At 38.6% G+C, this 20,463-nt stretch overlaps 1 protein-coding gene across 2 annotated transcripts in view; it reads left to right on the top strand.

Moving 5' to 3' along the window:
• The window catches only part of LOC113048229 (USP6 N-terminal-like protein), a 48,150-nt gene extending 30,893 nt beyond the window's left edge, over window positions 1–17,257 (top strand). For both annotated transcript variants that reach the window (XM_026209883.1, XM_026209882.1), the window contains 12 exons: window positions 2,007–2,089; window positions 3,347–3,386; window positions 5,339–5,419; window positions 9,139–9,246; window positions 9,679–9,788; window positions 10,920–10,968; window positions 11,160–11,280; window positions 11,404–11,498; window positions 12,071–12,136; window positions 12,262–12,361; window positions 13,086–13,238; window positions 15,052–17,257. In XM_026209883.1, coding sequence (XP_026065668.1) covers window positions 2,007–2,089; window positions 3,347–3,386; window positions 5,339–5,419; window positions 9,139–9,246; window positions 9,679–9,788; window positions 10,920–10,968; window positions 11,160–11,280; window positions 11,404–11,498; window positions 12,071–12,136; window positions 12,262–12,361; window positions 13,086–13,238; window positions 15,052–16,460 — 2,415 coding nt within the window. In that variant the 3' untranslated portion in view covers window positions 16,461–17,257. The remainder of the gene's footprint in view (window positions 1–2,006; window positions 2,090–3,346; window positions 3,387–5,338; window positions 5,420–9,138; window positions 9,247–9,678; window positions 9,789–10,919; window positions 10,969–11,159; window positions 11,281–11,403; window positions 11,499–12,070; window positions 12,137–12,261; window positions 12,362–13,085; window positions 13,239–15,051) is intronic.
• Window positions 17,258–20,463: the final 3,206 nt, after the last annotated feature.

Raw genomic sequence — 20,463 nt, 5'->3', positions numbered from 1 at the left:
TAGTTTTAAAAATGTTACCCTTTAAATTCGTACATTTATTAGCTCCTAATACCCTAATACAGTGGTCCCCTCACTGGGGTGCACGGACTGACCACTAGGGGTGTGTGAGAGAATGATTCTGAATGTATTACATTTGGTGTAAACGGCAATGGAGAACGGATAATGTATTGTATATGAATGTGTTCAAATGAGTAGTTAATTTGTAAGTGACTTACATTTTAGTACAATATTGTCAATGTGACTGTTTTTGTTCATTTTTATGATAATAGCCCAAATTCGAATCATGAATCGAACCATGAAACTGAGTGAACCGGTACATCCCTATTGGCCATAGATCATTTGTGAATTTTGATAGACATGCTTAGAAGTTTGAAATCGTTCACCTAGTCAAATTTTTTGTTAGCTTGATAGTTAATTAGTTGAAACATTTCACAAAAACAGGCTGAATAATTTGTTGACGGACTGATTCAATGAACTCACTGATTTATCTCCAGAGCGATGTGTTAAAACGGATGAATTAAGAGCCTAACAGTAACAGTTGATCTATCAGCAAAATAAAACCTCTCTGAGAAGATGTGTGGCATTTACAGCTATAAACACAGCGCATCTGCAACAAACTATTTATTATATATGCACTGGAACTCTTGCCACTGATGTTAAAGCTGTTTAGGCTCTAGTTGTGGGTGTTGTCATGTTTTCATGGAACATCTCAGAAGGAAGTAACAGAAGGGAAGTGTGAATGCCACTGAGCCAGGTAGTGATGTCATTTAATCATTGTTTAAATGTCAACAGTTGGCCAAATATCAAATGCAAACTTGTTATTACATGTAAAACTGTTCTTGTGAGGTGATTTTCTCAAGTGGCAAGATGAAAGACATGAGAAAAAGCCTTGGAGGATGGGTACTGTACGTCTATGGCGCCTGTCGCAGGCCGAAATATTTCCCACAGCCATGCATGTCACTGTGACATGCTATCAGATTATCATATTACACTGTAGATTTATGCCTGACACACACACCAGAGAGTGAGACAGAGATAAATGAGTGTGTGCGTGTGCCCTTGATATGGCTTCTCTCTAGTTCATATTTAGTCTCCAGTTCTCAATTTCTTTTATACTCATTCTTTTTTTTATGGCTCCCACTCTCGTTCTCGCATCTGCCGATTGATTCTTTTCTCATTCTCCAGGCCTCCCAGATCTATAAAGACCTTCACATTTGCGTTACGTTTAAATTTGCATACATTTTCTTGCCAACATGACAAAGTGCACATATTGCATATTGCATAGACAGATAGTTATTGGCCTGACGGGTTAATGACTTTTGGGATGAATGATTTTGTAAGTGGGTAAAGTGCTTTACCTTTCTTTTCATCTTTTTACATGCTTATGTGACACATCTAAAATATGACTCAGAAATGGTCAGTAGTCAAACTTGATGTGTAAAGTGTACACAAACTACTGAAAATGTGTCTTATTATTAATTTATTATTAATTTATTTACTACTACTACTATTAATAGTATTATAAGATTTCAGATTTCATTGCCCACTCAAAGTGAAGTGATAAATCCACACCAGCTCCTCTACAGGACTTTATTTTTTTATGTGTGGTCCCTAGAGACTGAAAATATCTACAATGAAGTCTCTATGTTAAGCAACTCGGAATTAACTGCACAAGTTTAACCTCAAAAAAACTGTATGTGTGGTCAGAACACGACCCATGTGTCTGTCTTCTTTCGTAAACACACTGTTCTTACTCAAGGATGATCTGTTTTTGCCGCAGGCACCTCTCTCTTTATTTCTCTCTCTTTGAATTGTTTATACTGAACCTGTCCACATTCTGTCCACCCCTCATTACCTGCCTTAAATATGTATGAACTACGAAGTCCCAGTTCACAGTGGAGCCATATGCTTTGAGAACTCAACCCTCCAGCAACTTGGCACACACACACACATACACTCTAAAACTGAACCGATGTGTACTCACAGCTTGTTATTTGTGCTTTCAGGGTAAAGAAAGTGCAGAGGTGGCGCCTTGGGAGGAGACCAATTTTGATCTGTATAAAGTGGTGGACCGCTTCGGATTCCTGCAGTAAGAAATGTGCATTATTTTGTTCTGAGTTAGGAGGTGCTACTGGAGAAAGCCAGCAGATAGCTCAGAGAGTCTGAATATTCACTGTTCTCTCTTTTCCTGATGTCTGTCTGCTCCTTCGGGCTCTTCTCTCTTCACGCCCTGGCAGGGAGGATTGTGGCTTACCCAAGCCCCTTAAACAGCAGTGCACATGTGATATTTATAGGGTGCAACATGTGTCTGGCAAATCACAACTCTATAATTGTAGGGGCAGAGAGACAGGAGGAAAGGCTACAAAAAAGACAGTAACAGAGTAAAAAAGACTGAAAAAGATTGAAAGATAAGTGGCAAAACTAGGAAATGCCCAAAGAAGTATATGTTGATGTGAAATAGACTTGATATGGCAACACATGCCAGTGTTTCTTACAGTTTTGTTTTTTGTTTGCTTGGTACTTGAAGTTGTTTTTTTGTTTGTTTGTCTGTTTTGTTTGTTCTGTATTTTGTTTATTTTTTGTTTTGCATTCATTTTTTTGTTCTTCTGTTTTATTTTTGTTTGTTCTGTATGTTAGGTTTTTTGTTTGTCTTTATTTGTTCTTTTGTTTTATATTTTGTACTTTTTGTTTTGTTTGTTGTATATATATATATGTGTGTGTGTGTGTGTGTGTGCGTGTGTGTGTGTGCGTGCGTGCGTGTGTTTTGTTTTTTTGCTTTGGTTTGTTTTAAATAAAATGGCATATAAACAACGAGCCACTAATTGAATTGTCACTAACCGTACAAATTCACTCCAGATTTTGGTCACAATGCTGCATTAGAATCTAGCTGCCTATATCGACAGAAAGGAAACTCACTAGAGTTTTGAACAGAGCCTCAATGTCACAGCTTGCCTGGGTTACCTCATGGAGATCTCAGAGCTGATCCAAACTGGCTGCCATGGAAACAATCATTTCCTGTTTGTGTAACTGACTAAGATCTCACACTTTGAACAGATTCAGGGGTGGGGGTCACAGGGGCATCGTTACCATTCGTGATGTTTGTTTATTCAACTAGTGGACTTCCTGTGGAACAAAGTATTTCCTTTTTCAGTAATACATGCGAGGAACCAAGATTGTATAATTTATTGATGTGATTTCTCTCCCTGTACAGTGGGCAGACATAGTGTCTATTTGATACCATAAATATCTGAGAGGCCAGTAGTCTGACTAAAACACTTGATTTGTTCCAACAGAAGAAAATTGAATTGATTCTGTGTTATAATGTGATGTGATTTGTCTTTCCCAGTGAGGATGAGCTTCCAGCGTATGACATAGTGGAGGAAAAGGTGAGTCAAGTGCTGTATTTGGCCAACCTAATACATTCATAGTACATTTGTGAAAACTTGTCCACAGTGTTTTATCTGGACAACTGGAGCACATACATCAGTAGGATGAGAAAATTACTTTTAAATACATTATAAACATTTTCATCAACAGGTTTTAACTAAGAAACATAAGATAATGGAACAAACAACTCTCTATCATTTTTGCCCTCAGTAGGGTTGAATGATTTCAGCAGAATTGTGTTTTGTGATTTATCAGTTAAAAATAAATTCTCACTAATACAACCCAGAAATCACTTTGTTTCCTGTGTAGAACTGCAGAATATATCATATGTAAAATATATACATGACATAGGATTAGAAAACAAAATATTAAAGCATGTGGCATTAAAGGGATAGTTCACCAAAATAGCAAAATTATGTCATTAATAACTCACCCTCATGTTGTTCCAAACCTGTAAGACCTCCGTTTATCTTCGGAACTTAGTTTAAGATATTTTAGATTTAGTCCCAGTGCTCTCAGTCCCTCCACTGAAGCTGTGTGTATGGTATACTGCCCATGTCCAGAAAGGTAAAAAAAAAAACATTAAAGTAATCCATGTTACATCAGAGGGTCAGTTTTGGTCCAAAAATAGCAAAAACTACGACTTTATTCAGCATCGTCTTCTCTTCCGTGTCGGTTGTGAGAGAGTTCAAAACAAAGCAGTTTGTGATATCCGGTTTGCGAACGAATCATTCGATGTAACCGGATCTTTTTGAACCAGTTCACCAAATCGAACTGAATCGTTTGAAATGGTTCACATCTCTAATACGCATTTATCCACAAATGACTTAAGCTGTTAACTTTTTTTAATGTGGCTGACACTCCCTCTGAGTTAAAACAAACCAATATCCCGGAGTAATTCATTTACTCAAACAGTACACTGACTGAACTGCTGTGAAGAGAGAACTGAAGATGAACACCTAGCCGAGCCAGATAATGACTCGTTCACGAGTGAAGAACCGGTTGCATCGGTTTTCGGATCACCAGTAGTTCTTTCGGACAGTTTGATTCAATAAACCGGTTGAAGAAAACATTTCACCAGTTCTTTTGCGCTCTACGTAATGGCATCATTGGCAGTTCAGAATCAATCACCAAAAAGAATAAGTTCAGTTCAGACGCTCTGTGTGTCAGTCTGCTTCACACATGCGCAGTATCATCAGCTTCTCGGTTCTCAAATCGGACGCGTCAGACAGAAACGGTTCTTGACTCGTGAACGAGTCAATCTTTTGTTTGTTATCTGGCTCGGTTTCAGTGTTGACCCTCTAATGTCACATGGACTACTTTTGATGATGTTTTTCTTACCTTTCTGGAAATGGCCAGTTTACCGTACACACAGTTTCAATTGAGGGACTGAGAGCTCTAGGACTAAATCTAAAATATCTTAAACTGTGTTCCAAAGATAAACGGAGGTCTTACGGGTTTGGAACAACATGTTATTAATGACATAATTTTTGCTATTTGGGCGAACTAACCCTTTAATTGTAAAGAAAGCTAGGGAACCTGTCTGAACTTGAGCGGAATGGACTTGAAAATCCCATTGTCAACAGTTGGCTAAATGTAAATGCAAAAATATTATTATTATTATTATTATTATTATTATTATTATTTTCACACATTTGCCATGACAGAAAGCACTTAAAGTGTCAGGTTATACAGTAATAATGAGCTCTAAATTGGAGAAACCGTAACATTGCTGCCTCAGAGGCCAGTATGTTCTTGTAGAAGTAAAAGCAAGGAAGATATTCAATTTTTTTTTTTTTTTTTTTTTTTTTTTTTTTTGTGGACTGCTAAATTTTAATATGGTTGTTTTTATTAAAGTCCATTTAGTGTTGCCTTAGATGAAACATTTCAGTGAGATTTTGTCTCTTTTGTTTAATTTATTGTGCTGTGTGTTTGCACTTTGTCTGCTTAGCAAAAACATCTGGAAGTGGAGAGAACGGCAAAATGGCTGAAAATGTTGAAGAGCTGGGAGAAATACAAGAACAGTGACAAGGTGCGTGCCCTTCATAGACTCTCTGAAGGACTCTGTATTTCAATATTTCATCTTGTGTGTATAAATGTTTCTTTTGGCTGTCTCTGTCCTGTGTATTGGGCATCATTGGACCGATCCCCTAAGAAAACCACTGTCCTGTTTCAACTGAAAAAAATCTGTCGGTTTATGTCAAACTTTGTGTTTGGATACCTTCAAGCACCTATTGGTGTGTTTCATTGAATTTTTCTGTACATTAACAGTGTCTATTGCGTATTGAAACATTTCCATAGCACCTGAGGTTGTGTGTGACAGGTGTGCAGTTTATTAATCTGACTAGAACGAATTATTACTTCTTCTCAATTAGACTGTCATACCGTGTCTGCACTAAATGAGCATAAACAGCATCTAAAGCACAACAAAACTATCTACACTGTCCAGCTTCCTAAACTGTAGATTACAAATATATGTGTGGATCGATAATATTTAAATTTCATATTATAGCCCAGTTTGTGCTGATTACACCGAGATTAGACTTTAGCCATTTAGATATTTATAAGAAACTGAAAAAACTTCTCCAGGCCCCAAAAATACCCTTAGACCTCAGAGGGTTAATAAAAATCTGCTTGAATAATATCTCTAAAATTGAAAATAGTTTTAGATGGAAAATAAAATGTTGCATCGTTGGCCGTCAACTTCTGTGTCTCTGCTAACATAGTAGGAAACGAGGACATTGACACATTTTACTATTGCTTAAGTCTAGCTCAAGCTTGAACCTAACGCTACGTTTACACGACAACGATGTAGTCAAAAACGGAAAAGTTTTTCCCTTGCATTTTAAAAAGTTTAATATATACACGACAACGTTTTCAAAACGATTCGTGTTTACACATATCTGTGAAAACGGCCAAAAGATGTAGTTTTACGCATGCCAGGCCAGTAGATGGCGCAGTCAACATGTTATAAAAAAACAGTACCTGTATTGAAGTGACGATTTTATGCTTTATATAATCGTCTCCGCTGTTGGTTGTTTTTTACTTTTCTGAAGAAGCGTTAGCACACTCTTGAGCAGCAACAACAGTACCATGTACTCCGCCATTGTTGTATATGTTTGTTCGCGTATGTCTGCATACCTTACACATACTATGCACACGCATGATGTCACTGATTTCAAAGATTCGCCTTTTTGTTTTTTTTCATGTAAACGATAACGGTGCCGTTTTCAAAAACTTGCACTTCCAAAACCCTTTTTTAAAAATATGTGTTTTCTGTCCCCAAAATGCCATTGACGTGTAAACGGACACGCAAAACACATAAAGAGTTTCCTGTTTTTGGCTGAAAACGTCATGTAAACGGCCCCTAATTGGTCAATTGTTTGTGAATATTCAGAGGTCAACTTCAGCTCTTGCAGTGTAGACAACCTCAAGCTAACATTGGCTGCTTCTGGTGTCATTTAGAGTCCTCTTATTGCAAAATAAAAAATAAAAAAAATCATTCAGTAGATATGATTTCATCAACAAAGGAAGTGCATACCATAATGAGCTGTAGCGACTGGCTGTGACCTGGATTTGCATGTAGACAATAACTGAAAAAAATATTCCTCTGAAGTGATTTGGGAAATGTTATTTCCCCTGATCTGAGGAGGAAGGTCAATACCCAGCTTGCTTTTCCTCTGGCGTTCAGAATAGATTGGGGTGACCTCCTATCACTTTAACCACTAGAACCACCATATAGCTCACGCTATCATTGACATTTCATCCAAATTATTTTTTAATGCTATATTGCTGTTTTTCTGTATTTGGCCCATGCCACAAGTGTTGCATTTTCGAAGATGGTGTCAGTTTAAAATGTAAAAACTAATTTTCTTGAACTGCTCGTATGTGAAACAGTTCATCCAGATAAATATGTAAGTATTTTCTGTTTTTGCATTACTTCATTTTGTTGTTTAACTGTCCATTTATGGTGACTTTCTGTTTCTGCTATAGGTAGATCATCTATATAATTTAATATTCTTATATAGCAGGGATTCTTGAACTTTTGAACCCATTTGACTTAAAGTATTATGTAAATATTTAATTCATTGAATTTGGTTCTGATTCCACTGTACCACACACACTCACTGCAAAGACATCTTGTTCAAAGAGGTTTTTTTTTTTTTTTTTTTTGTAGAACAGATGGAGTCATTGACTTCTCACACATCCGCAATTACAAAACCAATCCCCTGTCAACAAAACATTTAAACACACAAGCAAATACACACAGACACCTGCCGATTTGTAATGTCTTGTTTTAGTCGAATAAACCAACAGCCTTAATCGCCTCATTTTGCTGAGATTAGAGGCAGACACACACACACACACACACACAGTCGTTGGGTTGGTGGCTGTGGGATATGTGCCCACTGCTGTCTGTCAATAATCAGCTCCTCAAGAGCCTCCCGTAGATCATTAATATCGTCATTACCATTATAGTAAATGAACTACTCAGCAGCCATCAATTCAGACACACACACACACACACACACACATGGAAAGACCCTGGGGCGGAAGAGACATTCAGGAAATCACTTAGTGGCAGTAATGTGAACAGATGAGTGCAGAAAACGGAAGAGTGTTCATTCCCGTCTTTCACCTCACAACCCCTCCACAGTCGTGCGTCTCTCTCTCTCTCTTTCCCTCTTTCTCTCTCTTTCTGTTCCAGCGGGTGAGTTTAATTGTAGCTGAGAGACGATTCATGCCGGCCATTAGCTTTTGTGGTTTCAGCATTTTGCTCTTGAGCTTTTAATCTGCTCTCTGATGGGAGTTTAATCTTTACTGACTGCACAATCACCTGTGAGTGACAGACACACAGATGTATTCCATTACTCTGCTATTCAATGTGTTTAGACAGCGTGGTTATACATAATGAGGGTGTCCTAATAACCAGGCCAGCGGTATCTGTGGCCACATCATTTAAGTTATGTTATATATTGTGTATATATATACCGTTCTCCTTGTTTTTGTTTCCGATCGTTTGCATATCATGCTTTTTGCTAACACTCTAAGTTCAATTGAACATATTTGATTCCTAGCTATAATTCTCCCTAACCCTAACTCAGCACAGGAAATGTGGATCTTGGGTCTTGGGGTCTACTTCTAACCAAGACAAAGAAACAAAGACATCTGTCTCTGATATAGTTGTCTATATTCCAGATTTTATTTATTTTATTTGGTAACACTTTACAATAAGGTTCTAACATTAACTTAACTAACCATGGATAATACATCTGTTAAAGTATTTATTCATCTTTGTTAACATTAGTTAATAGAAATACATTGTTAGTCTATGTTAGCTCAGGTTCATTAACTAACATAAACTAATAAATACCACTTTTCGTTTCATGAATGCATTAGTAAATGTTTTGTTCGTTTATGTTAACTAATGTAGTGTGGGAACACAAATATTAAGCAGCATGACTGTTTACATGAATGTTTCTTGAGTCTCAAATCAGCATGTTCAAATGATTTCCGAAGGATCGTGTGACACTGAAGAGTGGAGGAATTGCTGCTTAAAATGTATCAGGAATAAATGACATTTTTAAATATATGAAAATAGAAGACAGTCGTTTTTCACAATGTTGCTGTTTTTACTGTGTTTTATCAAACAAATGCAGTCTTGATGAACATGATGACTTCAATGGGTTGACACACAAGGTTAAGGTTTAGGGTTTTCTTGATTTCTGATGGTGTTTTGTGTTTGTGTAGCTGGCAAGGAGGATCTATAAGGGAATTCCACTGCAGTTTAGAGGTCAGGTTTGGTGTTTGCTGCTCGACATCCCCAAAATCAAGGAAGAGAAAAAGGACTTCTATGAGGTAAACACCGTTTCTCCATTCCAGCATAGGCATGGCTTTCTTCAGAGCTAGTTCATTCCACAAAAACGTATATGTTTGTATACAGTATGTGAGAGAGAAAGGCAATCAGAAAGTCTTTGCTTGAATATGACTTTCTAAAACGGCCAACTCCTGAGGTTTGCAATGTAACACTTATGTGGTTTGACACACACCGCAGAGGGAAATATCACTCCAAACGGACAATAGCAGCTTTACTAAAGCCCTGTAGCATCCAACTGGACAGAAAACATGATTAGCAGTCTGCATTCCCTTTTAACTGAAGGTGTTTGTGTGCCAGAAATCATGCTGTGGTCTGTGAGCGTAACGTTTGATTAATTTGTGTCCTGCAGAGTGTTGTTATATAGTTAGTGATATTTATGATGAACTCCATGAAGTGTTTTTGTCTTTCCCCAGAAACTGAAGATCAGAGCCAGGGTTTTGTCTCCAGATGTCCGTCAGATTGATCTGGATGTGAATCGTACATACAGAGATCACATCATGTTCATGCACCGCTATGATGTCAAGTGAGCAATCAAACACACACACCGACTAAATAAAACACAAGAGCTTAAAATTTAAATGTATTTGTTTAAATATTATAATTATTGTTTTAAATTTAAATTTTTGGGTGAATTATCCATTTAATTATTTATTTGTTTTATTAATATGGATTTTTTATTTATTTTCAGTATGTATATATATATATATATATATGTATATATATATATATATATATATATATATATATATATATATATATATATATATATATATATATATATATATATATATATTCTGACAAAAACAAAACTGGTGTGACATTGCACTCGTTAACTGTGTTAGAAATTTAACGCATAATTTTTGTTCCATAACCAATTAATTAGATTAACATGTTAAAAATCGACCGCCCTGGTTATTTACTTATTTATTTATTTATTATTAGAGGCTACGTTTATTTATGTTTGTTCATCTGGTTGTTGTTTTTGTTTATTTATTTATTTATTATTCTGAGTTATCCAAATATTATGACTGTTTTTGTTTTGCTTGTTTTTTTTGTCTTGTTTTGTTTTAATTTTGGATTCTAAACAAGGTATTAAAGTATCTCAACATTTTGCTTTTTATTTATTTATATTAGTATTACCATTATTATTATTGAATTCTTAACAATGAATTATACAAACATTTTATTGCAAATATTGCTTATGTTCTGGTGCTTTAGCAGGCTTTAATAATGAGTTGCTTTTGTCTGTGTAAAATAAATTTCTTCTCGGATGCTCCCATTTCTCATGGCCATAAAACTGCCACATTTAACCAGCATCTGAAATGGAAAAGTTGAGAATGCAATGGAAAGAGAGACGCCCACACCCTACCATTTCTCTTCGATTTATTTGTGTATTGAATTGTGACAGGGCTAAAGCGCTCATATTGACTGATGTGACATTTACCTGTGGAGATTTGAAAGGGTCAGATCCTTCTCACAGTGTGGAAGTAGACATCCATAGGGGAAAAAAAAAAACAAACAATGAGACAATGAAAGAGGGAAAGAACAAAACATGCAAAAATGTGCAAAACCTAATGACCCCATGGCATCTAAAATAGAAAAACAAGACTGATTCTTTGACCATAATTGTTTTGTACTTGCTTATGTGTTTCAGACAGCAGGATCTGTTTCATGTGCTCACAGCATATTCTGTATATAACACAGTGAGTAAAATATAGCCACAAATATTGCCATGTTGATTCCATTTGACGTCAAAATTATTGAATTAAAATGCTACCTCAGTAGCAATCATTTTATGAGTATGTGCTTACACTTGATTTATGTGTGGAAGAAACCTGCACACTATGGATTCTCGCTCTCTCTCTCTTTTGTGTGTGTGTGTGTGTGTGTGTAGGAGGTGGGCTATTGTCAGGGCATGAGTCAGATCACTGCTCTGTTACTCATCTATATGAATGAGGAAGATGCTTTCTGGGCACTGGTCAAACTGCTGTCTGGACAGAAACACGCCATGCACGGTACACACACACACTTTTACTCGTTCTAGAACAGTGGTATTCAACTCATGCCGAGTAGTTGTAGTTTTCGTAATAATAATAATAATTTGTTCCATATTGAAAAATGTTGTTGTGTTGGTCTAGGTTTCTTTGTTCCAGGGTTCCCTAAACTCATGCGCTTCCAGGAGCATCATGACCGCATCCTGCAGAAGATGATGCCTAAGCTCAAGCAACATCTAGTAAGACACACAAACACCTCCAAAACATCATGCACTATTCAAAAAGTGGGGCAGCTAAACTTTGGGCCACTTCACATGTGGGGAAACTCATGTAGTAATACTTCACGGTACACGTTACTAGCATTTTTTGTTTGTTTTTTTAATGTAGATATTTTGTCCTGAATAACACTGTGTATCCTAAATTGAACTCTCTCAGTGTTTTGAAAAGCTTCATATCCAGTCTTATTTTTTGCCTGTATTGTTTTCTTTATTTGTCCATGTATTTGTGTCTTTTCTGAAATAAACTTGATCAGCTGGCCAACCCAGAGCGCTGGTGAAACAATGAATTCACAAAGAGATGCCAGCCTTGGATTCATTAAAGGGCAGAGTAATTAATAAAAGACAAGATGAATAAATAATGAGCTAGATGAAGTAATGAATTATTTGTGTGTGAGAGTCAGCTTTTGATGTGAATGGATTAGCAAGGGGATAAAAGAGAATGATAAGCTACACTCATTAAAGTGTGTGTTTAAATGTGTGTGTGTTTTGATGCCGTGAGCGTACAATCCCTGTCCCTTTGCTTCCCTCTACAGGATAATCAAGAGGTGTACACCAGCCTGTACACTTTGAAATGGTTTTTTCAGTGTTTCTTGGATCGGGTATGTACCCTTTAAACGTGATTTCTGAGCGCCTTATTATTTGATGTTATTATTTATATTATTATCTGTTGTCCAGTGTCAAACCTTACTGATTTGAGTGCATTTGTTTGTTCTTGATTGAATAGACTCCATTCACGCTCACGCTGAGAATATGGGATATTTATATTCTGGAAGGAGAGCGAGTTCTGACTGCGATGTCTTACACCATCCTCAAGCTCCACAAAAGTAATGAGTGTGTGTGTGTGTGTGCTTGAATATATGGTTTATGAGGACAGATGCATATAATGACATGGGTGTTACAACGTAAACATGGTTTATGGCAGTAGGTAGGTTTAGGTGTAAGGTTAAGGTAAGGGATAGAAAATACAGTTTGTACAGTATAAAAATCATTATGCTTAATGGAAAGAAAAGACGTGTGTGTGTGTGTGTGCGTGTGTGTGTGTGTCGTAGTCAAGACCGCCTAATCTGAGTTCAAGACCAATGTGTGTTGAGACCAAGACAAGACTAAGACCAGATCCAAATTTACAGCCTGAGAAATGTCTGTTAGTGATATGTTAAGAAATAAATCAGACAATGCACTGGCAATTTAGTGATATTCCCAGAGTTTATCAGTGTTGAAACAAGACTCAAGGCCTTTTACTCTAGGACCAAGACAAGACCAGGTACAAATGTGTTCAAAAAATGGTCTTAAGACCTGTCTCAAGACCGTTCTTGAGTACTACAACACTAGTGTGTGACTCATCAAAAACCCAATAAAGACTACAATGTGTAAAAAAAAAAGCTACAGTGTGTAAATTCAGATTGAAATATAAATATAAAAAAGGTTGATCAATGTGCAAAATAAACCCTGAAAGGACTTGATGGGAGCTAGACTGCAGTAAATGTAGTTAGTTATAATTAGTCTGTGAACGTCTCATTCTAACAGTAACTACTTTTGTTTGTATGGTAGAAATCCTCTTGAAGTTGTCCATGGAGGAGCTGGTGAAGTTTCTGCAGGTGACTTTGTCAAAGGATTTCTTTTTAGAGGATGACATAGTGATCGAGCAGCTTCAACACTCCATGTCTGAGCTCAGACGAGCTAAACTGGAGCTGCCACCTCCAGGTACTTAAACACACACATGCACTGAAATCTATTGGCTGTGTGTCACCACCCATAGAGGGACACATCCTAATGCACACACTCCTTTATCTCATGCACAAACGCGACACACACACACACACACACACACACACACACACACACACGCACTCATTCACTGCTTCTTTGTATTGTTTGTCTAATCTGCGTTCTCTCCCTTTCGCTTCAAACATAGCCTCTGCTTACACTAGTGGGTCTGGGAAGGGGGGGCGCCGACCCTCCTACAAAACCAACCGGTGGGCAAAAAAGCACTGACTACTTTATCTGTCAATCAACCTACCATTCGTTCGTCTACCCCCACTACACACTCGTCTCTTTCCCCTCGTTTGTTTTTCTGTCGCTCACAAAACCTGGATTGAGGAGGTTAACCAATACGTTTGTCACAAAAATGTGCTATGGGGTACTGTATGTTACAAACATGTAAAAGGACAGTTATGTTGAATACATTTATGAATGAGTACAATAAATACGACTTATAATACTTATTATAATACGACAAATATAAAAACACAAGTCAGTAGATAGAAGTGTCCAAAATTAACTTTTCCCCAGGCCTGCCAATGGCAAATGAATTAAGTGGAGGAGGAGGATAGAGAACTATAGATATTCCTTACTGGCCTAGAAAATTAAGTTATATATATATCATATAGTTGCAACATATATGCATTTTATATATATATATCATAGTTGCACTCTCAACACAAAGACTGTTAAAACAAGTTGTCTTCTAAGATGCGTAATGTTGGCCAGGAATGTGTCCTTAATGAAAAATGTCCCAGAATGCGACAAGCCTGTAATAAAAAATAATCTAAGTTGACAAAAATTTTCATAATGAATGCACTTGGATTAGTTTACTGTCAAAAATTTGCAATGATCATATTTTTAACATGGGTATTTTTGTAGGATAGGGTATTGTATCGTTAGCTTAACAACATGCTATCACCAAAACGTTGAAATAAATTTCCTGAGTTTCCTGTTTAGGTTGCATGAGAAACCATGAACAAAAGTTATTGATTTGAACCATATATGCCATTCATTTGGCCAGCGACTCACTTTTGGTGCTGGGCAAATCTTAATTTTGGACCATGAAATATGATGGATATCAAACACATTTGGAGGTGTTCACGAGTTCATGTGTATTTGGCGTTTGCGTTCCTCATGTCACTTCTCGATGCACACCAATTTCCGCCCCAACCATCAGTATCTGTTTGTAAACGTTCATCATTCCCACATTTTCTTCAGTTTCCTGGTGAATATTGTGCATATGCTGTGTGTTCCAAAATGTACCCAACACATATTTTCTCCACATGGTTTATATGTTCACAGTCAGGCTTGAAATGTAAGTGTTGTGGTAATATTTGCATTTATATTTTTAGCTTCTTGACTCCTCAGTGTACCTAATCTGAGCTTTGATTTGACACCAGCCGTGGATGTTTGTGGTTTCATTTTATTTGAACAAAGTGTCAACTGTAACCCTTGTTTTATTTGGCAGTTTTGTTCTTCTAAAAGACATTCAGCTGCATGAGTTTTGCACTTCAGTGTTTGTTATATTCTGATGGTATAAAGACTCCGTGAAATGCGGTTGCATTTTATTGGTTTGGAATTTGTATACGCCCTTAAGTGCAAGAGGAGTCGTCAATGGTTTGATGTGTTTCAATGAAAGAGATAGATTATAAATTATGAATGCAGATAAAGTTCATATTTCATGGGGTCTTTAATACTTGAAATTTGTGTACTGATGTTACTCTGATTGGCTTTTCTCTTATCACCCATGCAGGTAACGAGGATGAGTTTCCTAAGAAACCATTAGGTCAACTTCCTCCTGAGCCTCCAGGATTGGCAGCAGCACCAACAAATCATATGGCTAACGGGCAACTGGTCGGGAAGACAGTTGAGGGCCTTCCCCTTCGTGTTTCAAGCCCTGCCGCAAGCATCAGTAAAGTCACTGATGGAACACCAGAGAGGTACCAGGAAAGTCGGCCACCCAGCTCAATGGACAAGGTCCCTCATCCAGACAAGAGTGAGAGGGATCGACGAGGTGTGGACACTCAAAAGGAACGAGTCCCAACCCACATTCCCAACAGCAGCGCAACAGGTAGTGGGAAGGTGCTGACCCAGAACCAGGCGAATCACAACTCCAATGTTAGATCCAGCATGCGTAGGGACATTGGACCTCGTTGGGTCAAGCCTTCAGAGGATAAACTGGAAGCAGTCAAGGCTGCAGCACGGGAAAGCCAGTCGAGTCTAACTATGGGTGTTCCACCCTCGCCCAGCTCCCGAACTCCAGAAGAGGCCACCGGGGCACAGGGCAGACCCCGTTCACGAGCGTTTGTTCCAGGCTCCAACCGTGGCTCCAACGCCTCGCAATACGACAATGTCCCAGGACCAGATGGAGAGGTTATAGAGATTATAGAGCTTGAGAAACCGCCCTCTCGCCCCCCTTCCCGACCTTACGTTGGGCCTTCATTGAGACAGGGCAGTCCCACCCGTCTCCCCAGTGATGGAACTGGCTTCTCTCCCTTTAGAATGCCCAAACAGAGCATGATCCAGTCCAAAACAGAACCCAGAGGACCTCTGCACTACCCACCTGGCATGACTCCTGTCAACACTCAATACATTTCTGATTCTTGGTCTGAGGACAGACTATACGGACAGCAGTACTCCGAGCAAGTTTATGCAACTACAGGACGTGGCTCATCTAACCCTTCGCCGGAGAAAACACTGATGAACAACAGCTACTTAACCTATCAACGGCAACCCCCAAACATGCCCCCTCTCAGGGTTGCTCCTGCTGAGCTTTCGTCCCAGATAGACAGTGTTGGCGAGGCCGGGTATTACATGCGACAGCCCACCCGACTGCAGGGCTCTACTGCTTACACGTCCACAGAACTGCGTTATGAGGCAAACAGACGAAAAGAGGGCTGGTATGGGGACATGGAGGCGGGGCCTCCACGATCTCCTGTGGGACTATCTCGATCTCCCAGCTTCCAGAAAGCTCAGCTGTCTCCCATTCACCCCATTCAGGAGTTTAACTTTGCACCTGCAAATATCTCGGACGCTGTGCTCCATTTCAGAGGACCCTACCAAGAGCACTCGAGCAGGCAACAGCTCCCCCCACTGTTTGGTGGAACACACTACAGGCAGGCGCAGGAGGCCTTTGCAATGCAGGAGTCTATGCTGCTCTGAGAGGGACAGACAGGGACCAAGATAGAGGGATACACTGTACGAGTGATGGCTAGCAAGCAGTTTTGAGTTGGTTTAATGTTTTTTTTGCATTCTGTTCTGTTTTCTTGTTCGTTCATTTGTCTGGCAAGTCTTACCACATAATAGACTGACTAAAGAAATTTACTTTTGTTTTGTTTGTACATTTTTGTCCGTAAAATAACCATTAACTGCCGATGTGAGTTATATAACAAAGCTTAAACGTGCAAAGAGATTTCTTTTTGTTTGTTTCTTTGGTTAGCACACTGAGATATTTAAATAGAGGGTTATGGAGAGTCTTTTTCATGTGGACAACCTTAGTTATCGATCAATCATCTATATTTTTATGCATTTTTCAGACATAAACATACTTTAGAGAACACTTTATTCCTTGATTGTGAATATATATTTTTAAGAACAAAGATTTGTGTAAGTTGGATATGTATATTATAAACAACTGTAACAGTGAACATAATTGCTGTCTGACAGAACATTTCACTACAGAACATTTCACTATCACTACAGTGTTCAAGGGAAAGTAAGAACCTTGTTTTGTAAGGCTTGTGTTTTTAGGTTGTATATAAAAATGCAGATATTTAATCTTAAATTGAAAGGGAATTTTAGGGGGTATGTACATTCTCAAAATCTGTTGCACTGACCAGCAAGTACAGTAGATGTTATATTTTTAGTTCATCAAGGTAACAGATCAATAACTGATGAGACCAACTGATGGCAGATCTTGAATTAAAATTATAAAAGCTGCCTTGGATGTGACCAGCAAAGAATGGCAATTGTGTTAATGTCATTAGCAGAGAAGTCTGTAACAAAGGGTGAAATTAAGTGGCCCATTTTACCCAAGTCATCCGAAAAATGCCCTGTCTGTGATGCCAGTGTAAGTTATGCAAGTAGTTACTGAATCACAAATCTGTTCAGTGATTCAATAATATGGCTGGTAGTTTGTAGCATGCAGTTAAGATGGTTGTACTTTTCTTCTACTTTAGCTTTTATACAACAGATTATTAAATTCAAATTTCACAAAAAGCACAGGTTTTATAGATTATAACAAAATCAAGCTGTACAACTCATTGAATCTCTGAATATCTATTGGTAATTTTTCCAATCCGTATTCCAGTCCACTCTGTCCAACTAACTCTTTTTTTTGTTTTTGTGTGAATACTTTTAATTTAATTTAATTTCACTTTATTTTAGATCAGTACTATAGTAATGAACCAAGACAACATAAGTAAATTAGCAGAAGTGCACAGATGTTCTGCAAACCTTATGATGATGTATTAAAGTGAGCTTTTTTATTTATTTTCTATTTGATTTTAATCCATTTGCATGAAGTCGTTAACGGCTTTATTTCCTCCAATCACATGGACATTGGGTGGACCTGTGTTTCTCATCTTACTTGACGTTATTCACTAAACAGTACTTTCCATGTACCTTGACTTATACCTTATCGGCCAACTTGACTTGAATTTATGGCAGGCCAACACTACCAGCTTATTTCACACATTCATTTATACACACCAGTTAGGTTTGCTACTAAATAAGTAGCAAATTGATCATTTCATAATACACTCTAATGACCGGTCCAAACATTTACATTTATTCATTTGGCAGACGCTTTCAGTTTTGTTTTCAGTTGTTTCTTGAAGATTGTGAGGGATTTGGCTGTCCGGATGGAGTTAGGTCGTTCCACCAACAGGGTACGGTTAAAGAAAACGTCCTAGAGAGTTATAAATAACTTCCTGCGATGAGACCTCGAGCAGCCACTCATTTACCAATCGCAGGTTTCTGGAGGTGATGTAGACAAGTAGCAGAGAGTGGAGGTAAAAAGGTGCAGAGCACGTGGATGTTCTCTGGGCAAGCACCAATGACTTGAACTTGATGCAAACCACGACTGGAAGCCAGTGCAGAGAGATAAGCGGTGTGATTCTTTTGGGCTTTTGAAAAAAAAAAAGACGTGCTGCTACATTTTTTATCATTTGAAGAGGTCTGATTGCGGATGTTGGAAGTCCAGCCAGAAGAGCATTACAAAAGTCCAGCCTAGACATTACAGGGGGCCAGGACGAGAAGCCGTGTTGCATGCTCTGTTAGGAAGGGTCTGATCTTCCTGATCTTGTGTAATGCGGACTTGCATGATCATGCTGTTTTTTCAATATGGACTTGTAAACCGAAGATTCCGGTCTGGCAGGGATTGTAGGTGGGGCTAGTTAATGTATAGTGCTCTCTTCCACCCTCAATACCACGACTGAGGTGAAACCCTTAGCAAGGCATCAAACCCCCATCTGCTCCCTGGGTGGTGCAGCTAAATGGATGGGATTATCGTTGAGGAGCTTATTTGGGTGGTAAACTGGTGCTGTAATGAATGGGTGGCTGGGAAAATGAGAAGGTCTGTCTTTGCCAGGTTAAGCTCCAGATGATGTTCTTTCATCCATGCTGAGATGTCCAGTCAGTCTAAAATCTGAGTAGGTACCGTTGGATAATCTGATTGAAATGAGAGGTAGAGCTGTGTGTCATTAGCATAGCAATGGTAGGTAAATCCATGTGCCTGAATGATGGGTCCCAGAGATCTAGTAGAGAAGAGGAGGGGCCCAAGAACTGATCCTTGAGGAACCCCATTGAACAGTTGATGTTATTTGGATACCTTTCATCCCCAAGTCATTATGAAGGACCTACCTTTGGAAGTGAAGTTCCAGTGATGCCCAGGATTGAGTGGGAGGACACAAGGATTTGATGATTAAAAATGTAAAATGGAGCAGAAAGATCTAGCAGAATGAGAACATGAAAATTTGGACTCTGCTCTTGCATCTCTCAAGCAAGGCGGTTTCAGTCAAATGGTCACCTTTAAATCCAGATAGGTTATTGTCTAGCTCCTTGTTCTGTAAGAGGAAGAAAGATACTTGGTTGAACACAACGTTTTCAAATGATTTGCTATGAACAGGAGAAGAGAATATGCCTGTATCTTAAAAAATTCAGGTGTCTAGTGCAGGTTTTTCAAGTTGTATGGTTACCTGAGACTGCTTGAATGCTATTGGAAAAATACCTGTTAGAAAATATGTGTTGATGATGTGCGAGTAAATCCAGAAGTCCAGGGGAAATAGCATGTAGGAGATGTGAGGAGATTGGGACTAGAGGACAGGTGTTAGGGTGACTGGAGAGGACAAGTTTAGAGACTTCTTCTGTGAGAGGAAAGGAGGAGGAGAGAATATGGTCAGCTGTGTGAGTGTTTTCTGTTAAGTGTGTGAGTGGAGTTGAGAACTGACTGCTGATGGACGGGATTTTGTTTTGAGGACTGATTAGCAAATTTGTCAGCAGTTAAAGTGGTGGTGGGAAGTGGCGGATCTTGTTACGGAACTTTGGTGGAAAATTAACATAGCAGTGACTGATACCTGCTAAAATCAGCAGAATTTTTTATTTGCGCCATTTTCTCTTTGCTGCTCTGAGTTTCAAGACCTCGGTTAACCAGGGGTTCAAGGGAGTAGCACGTGCTGGTCTGGAGGAAATAGGACAAATAGTGTCTAAGCAACCAGTTAGGGTAGAAAAATAACGGATCTGTGGCACAAATGAGAAATGTGTGGGGGTGGGAAGAGAGGATGATACCACAGTGGAAAGTCGGGATGGAGATTTCATCGAAACGAAACTGGCAGAGGGCCTGGTGGTGCGGAAGAAGGTAGATGTAAAAAGATGAAATGATCTTAGACAATTTGCATGTAAAGATGAGGTCGGGCTGGTTACCTTATTTATGGGTACCAGTGGTGTTTAGCCACTGAAGGTCAAAAGAGGATAGGAGCGAAAGGAAGTCAGAAGCATGTGGCTTCTCAAGGCAGATGTTGAAGTCACTATATAGTACTAGAGGTCTGCCATCCTCAGGGAATGTGGACAAACAGCTTTCAGATTGCTCCATGCAGCACACAGTACTTAATGTATCCCTTGGTGATCTTGTCTGCTATTCAGAATCATACGAATGCTAAAAAAACAA

Source organism: Carassius auratus, chromosome 29, assembly GCF_003368295.1.
Source record: "Carassius auratus strain Wakin chromosome 29, ASM336829v1, whole genome shotgun sequence".
Classification (NCBI taxonomy): Eukaryota; Metazoa; Chordata; class Actinopteri; order Cypriniformes; family Cyprinidae; genus Carassius; species Carassius auratus.
The sequence above is the reverse complement of the archived record's forward strand: the minus strand, read 5'-3'. Positions and strand labels throughout refer to the sequence as shown.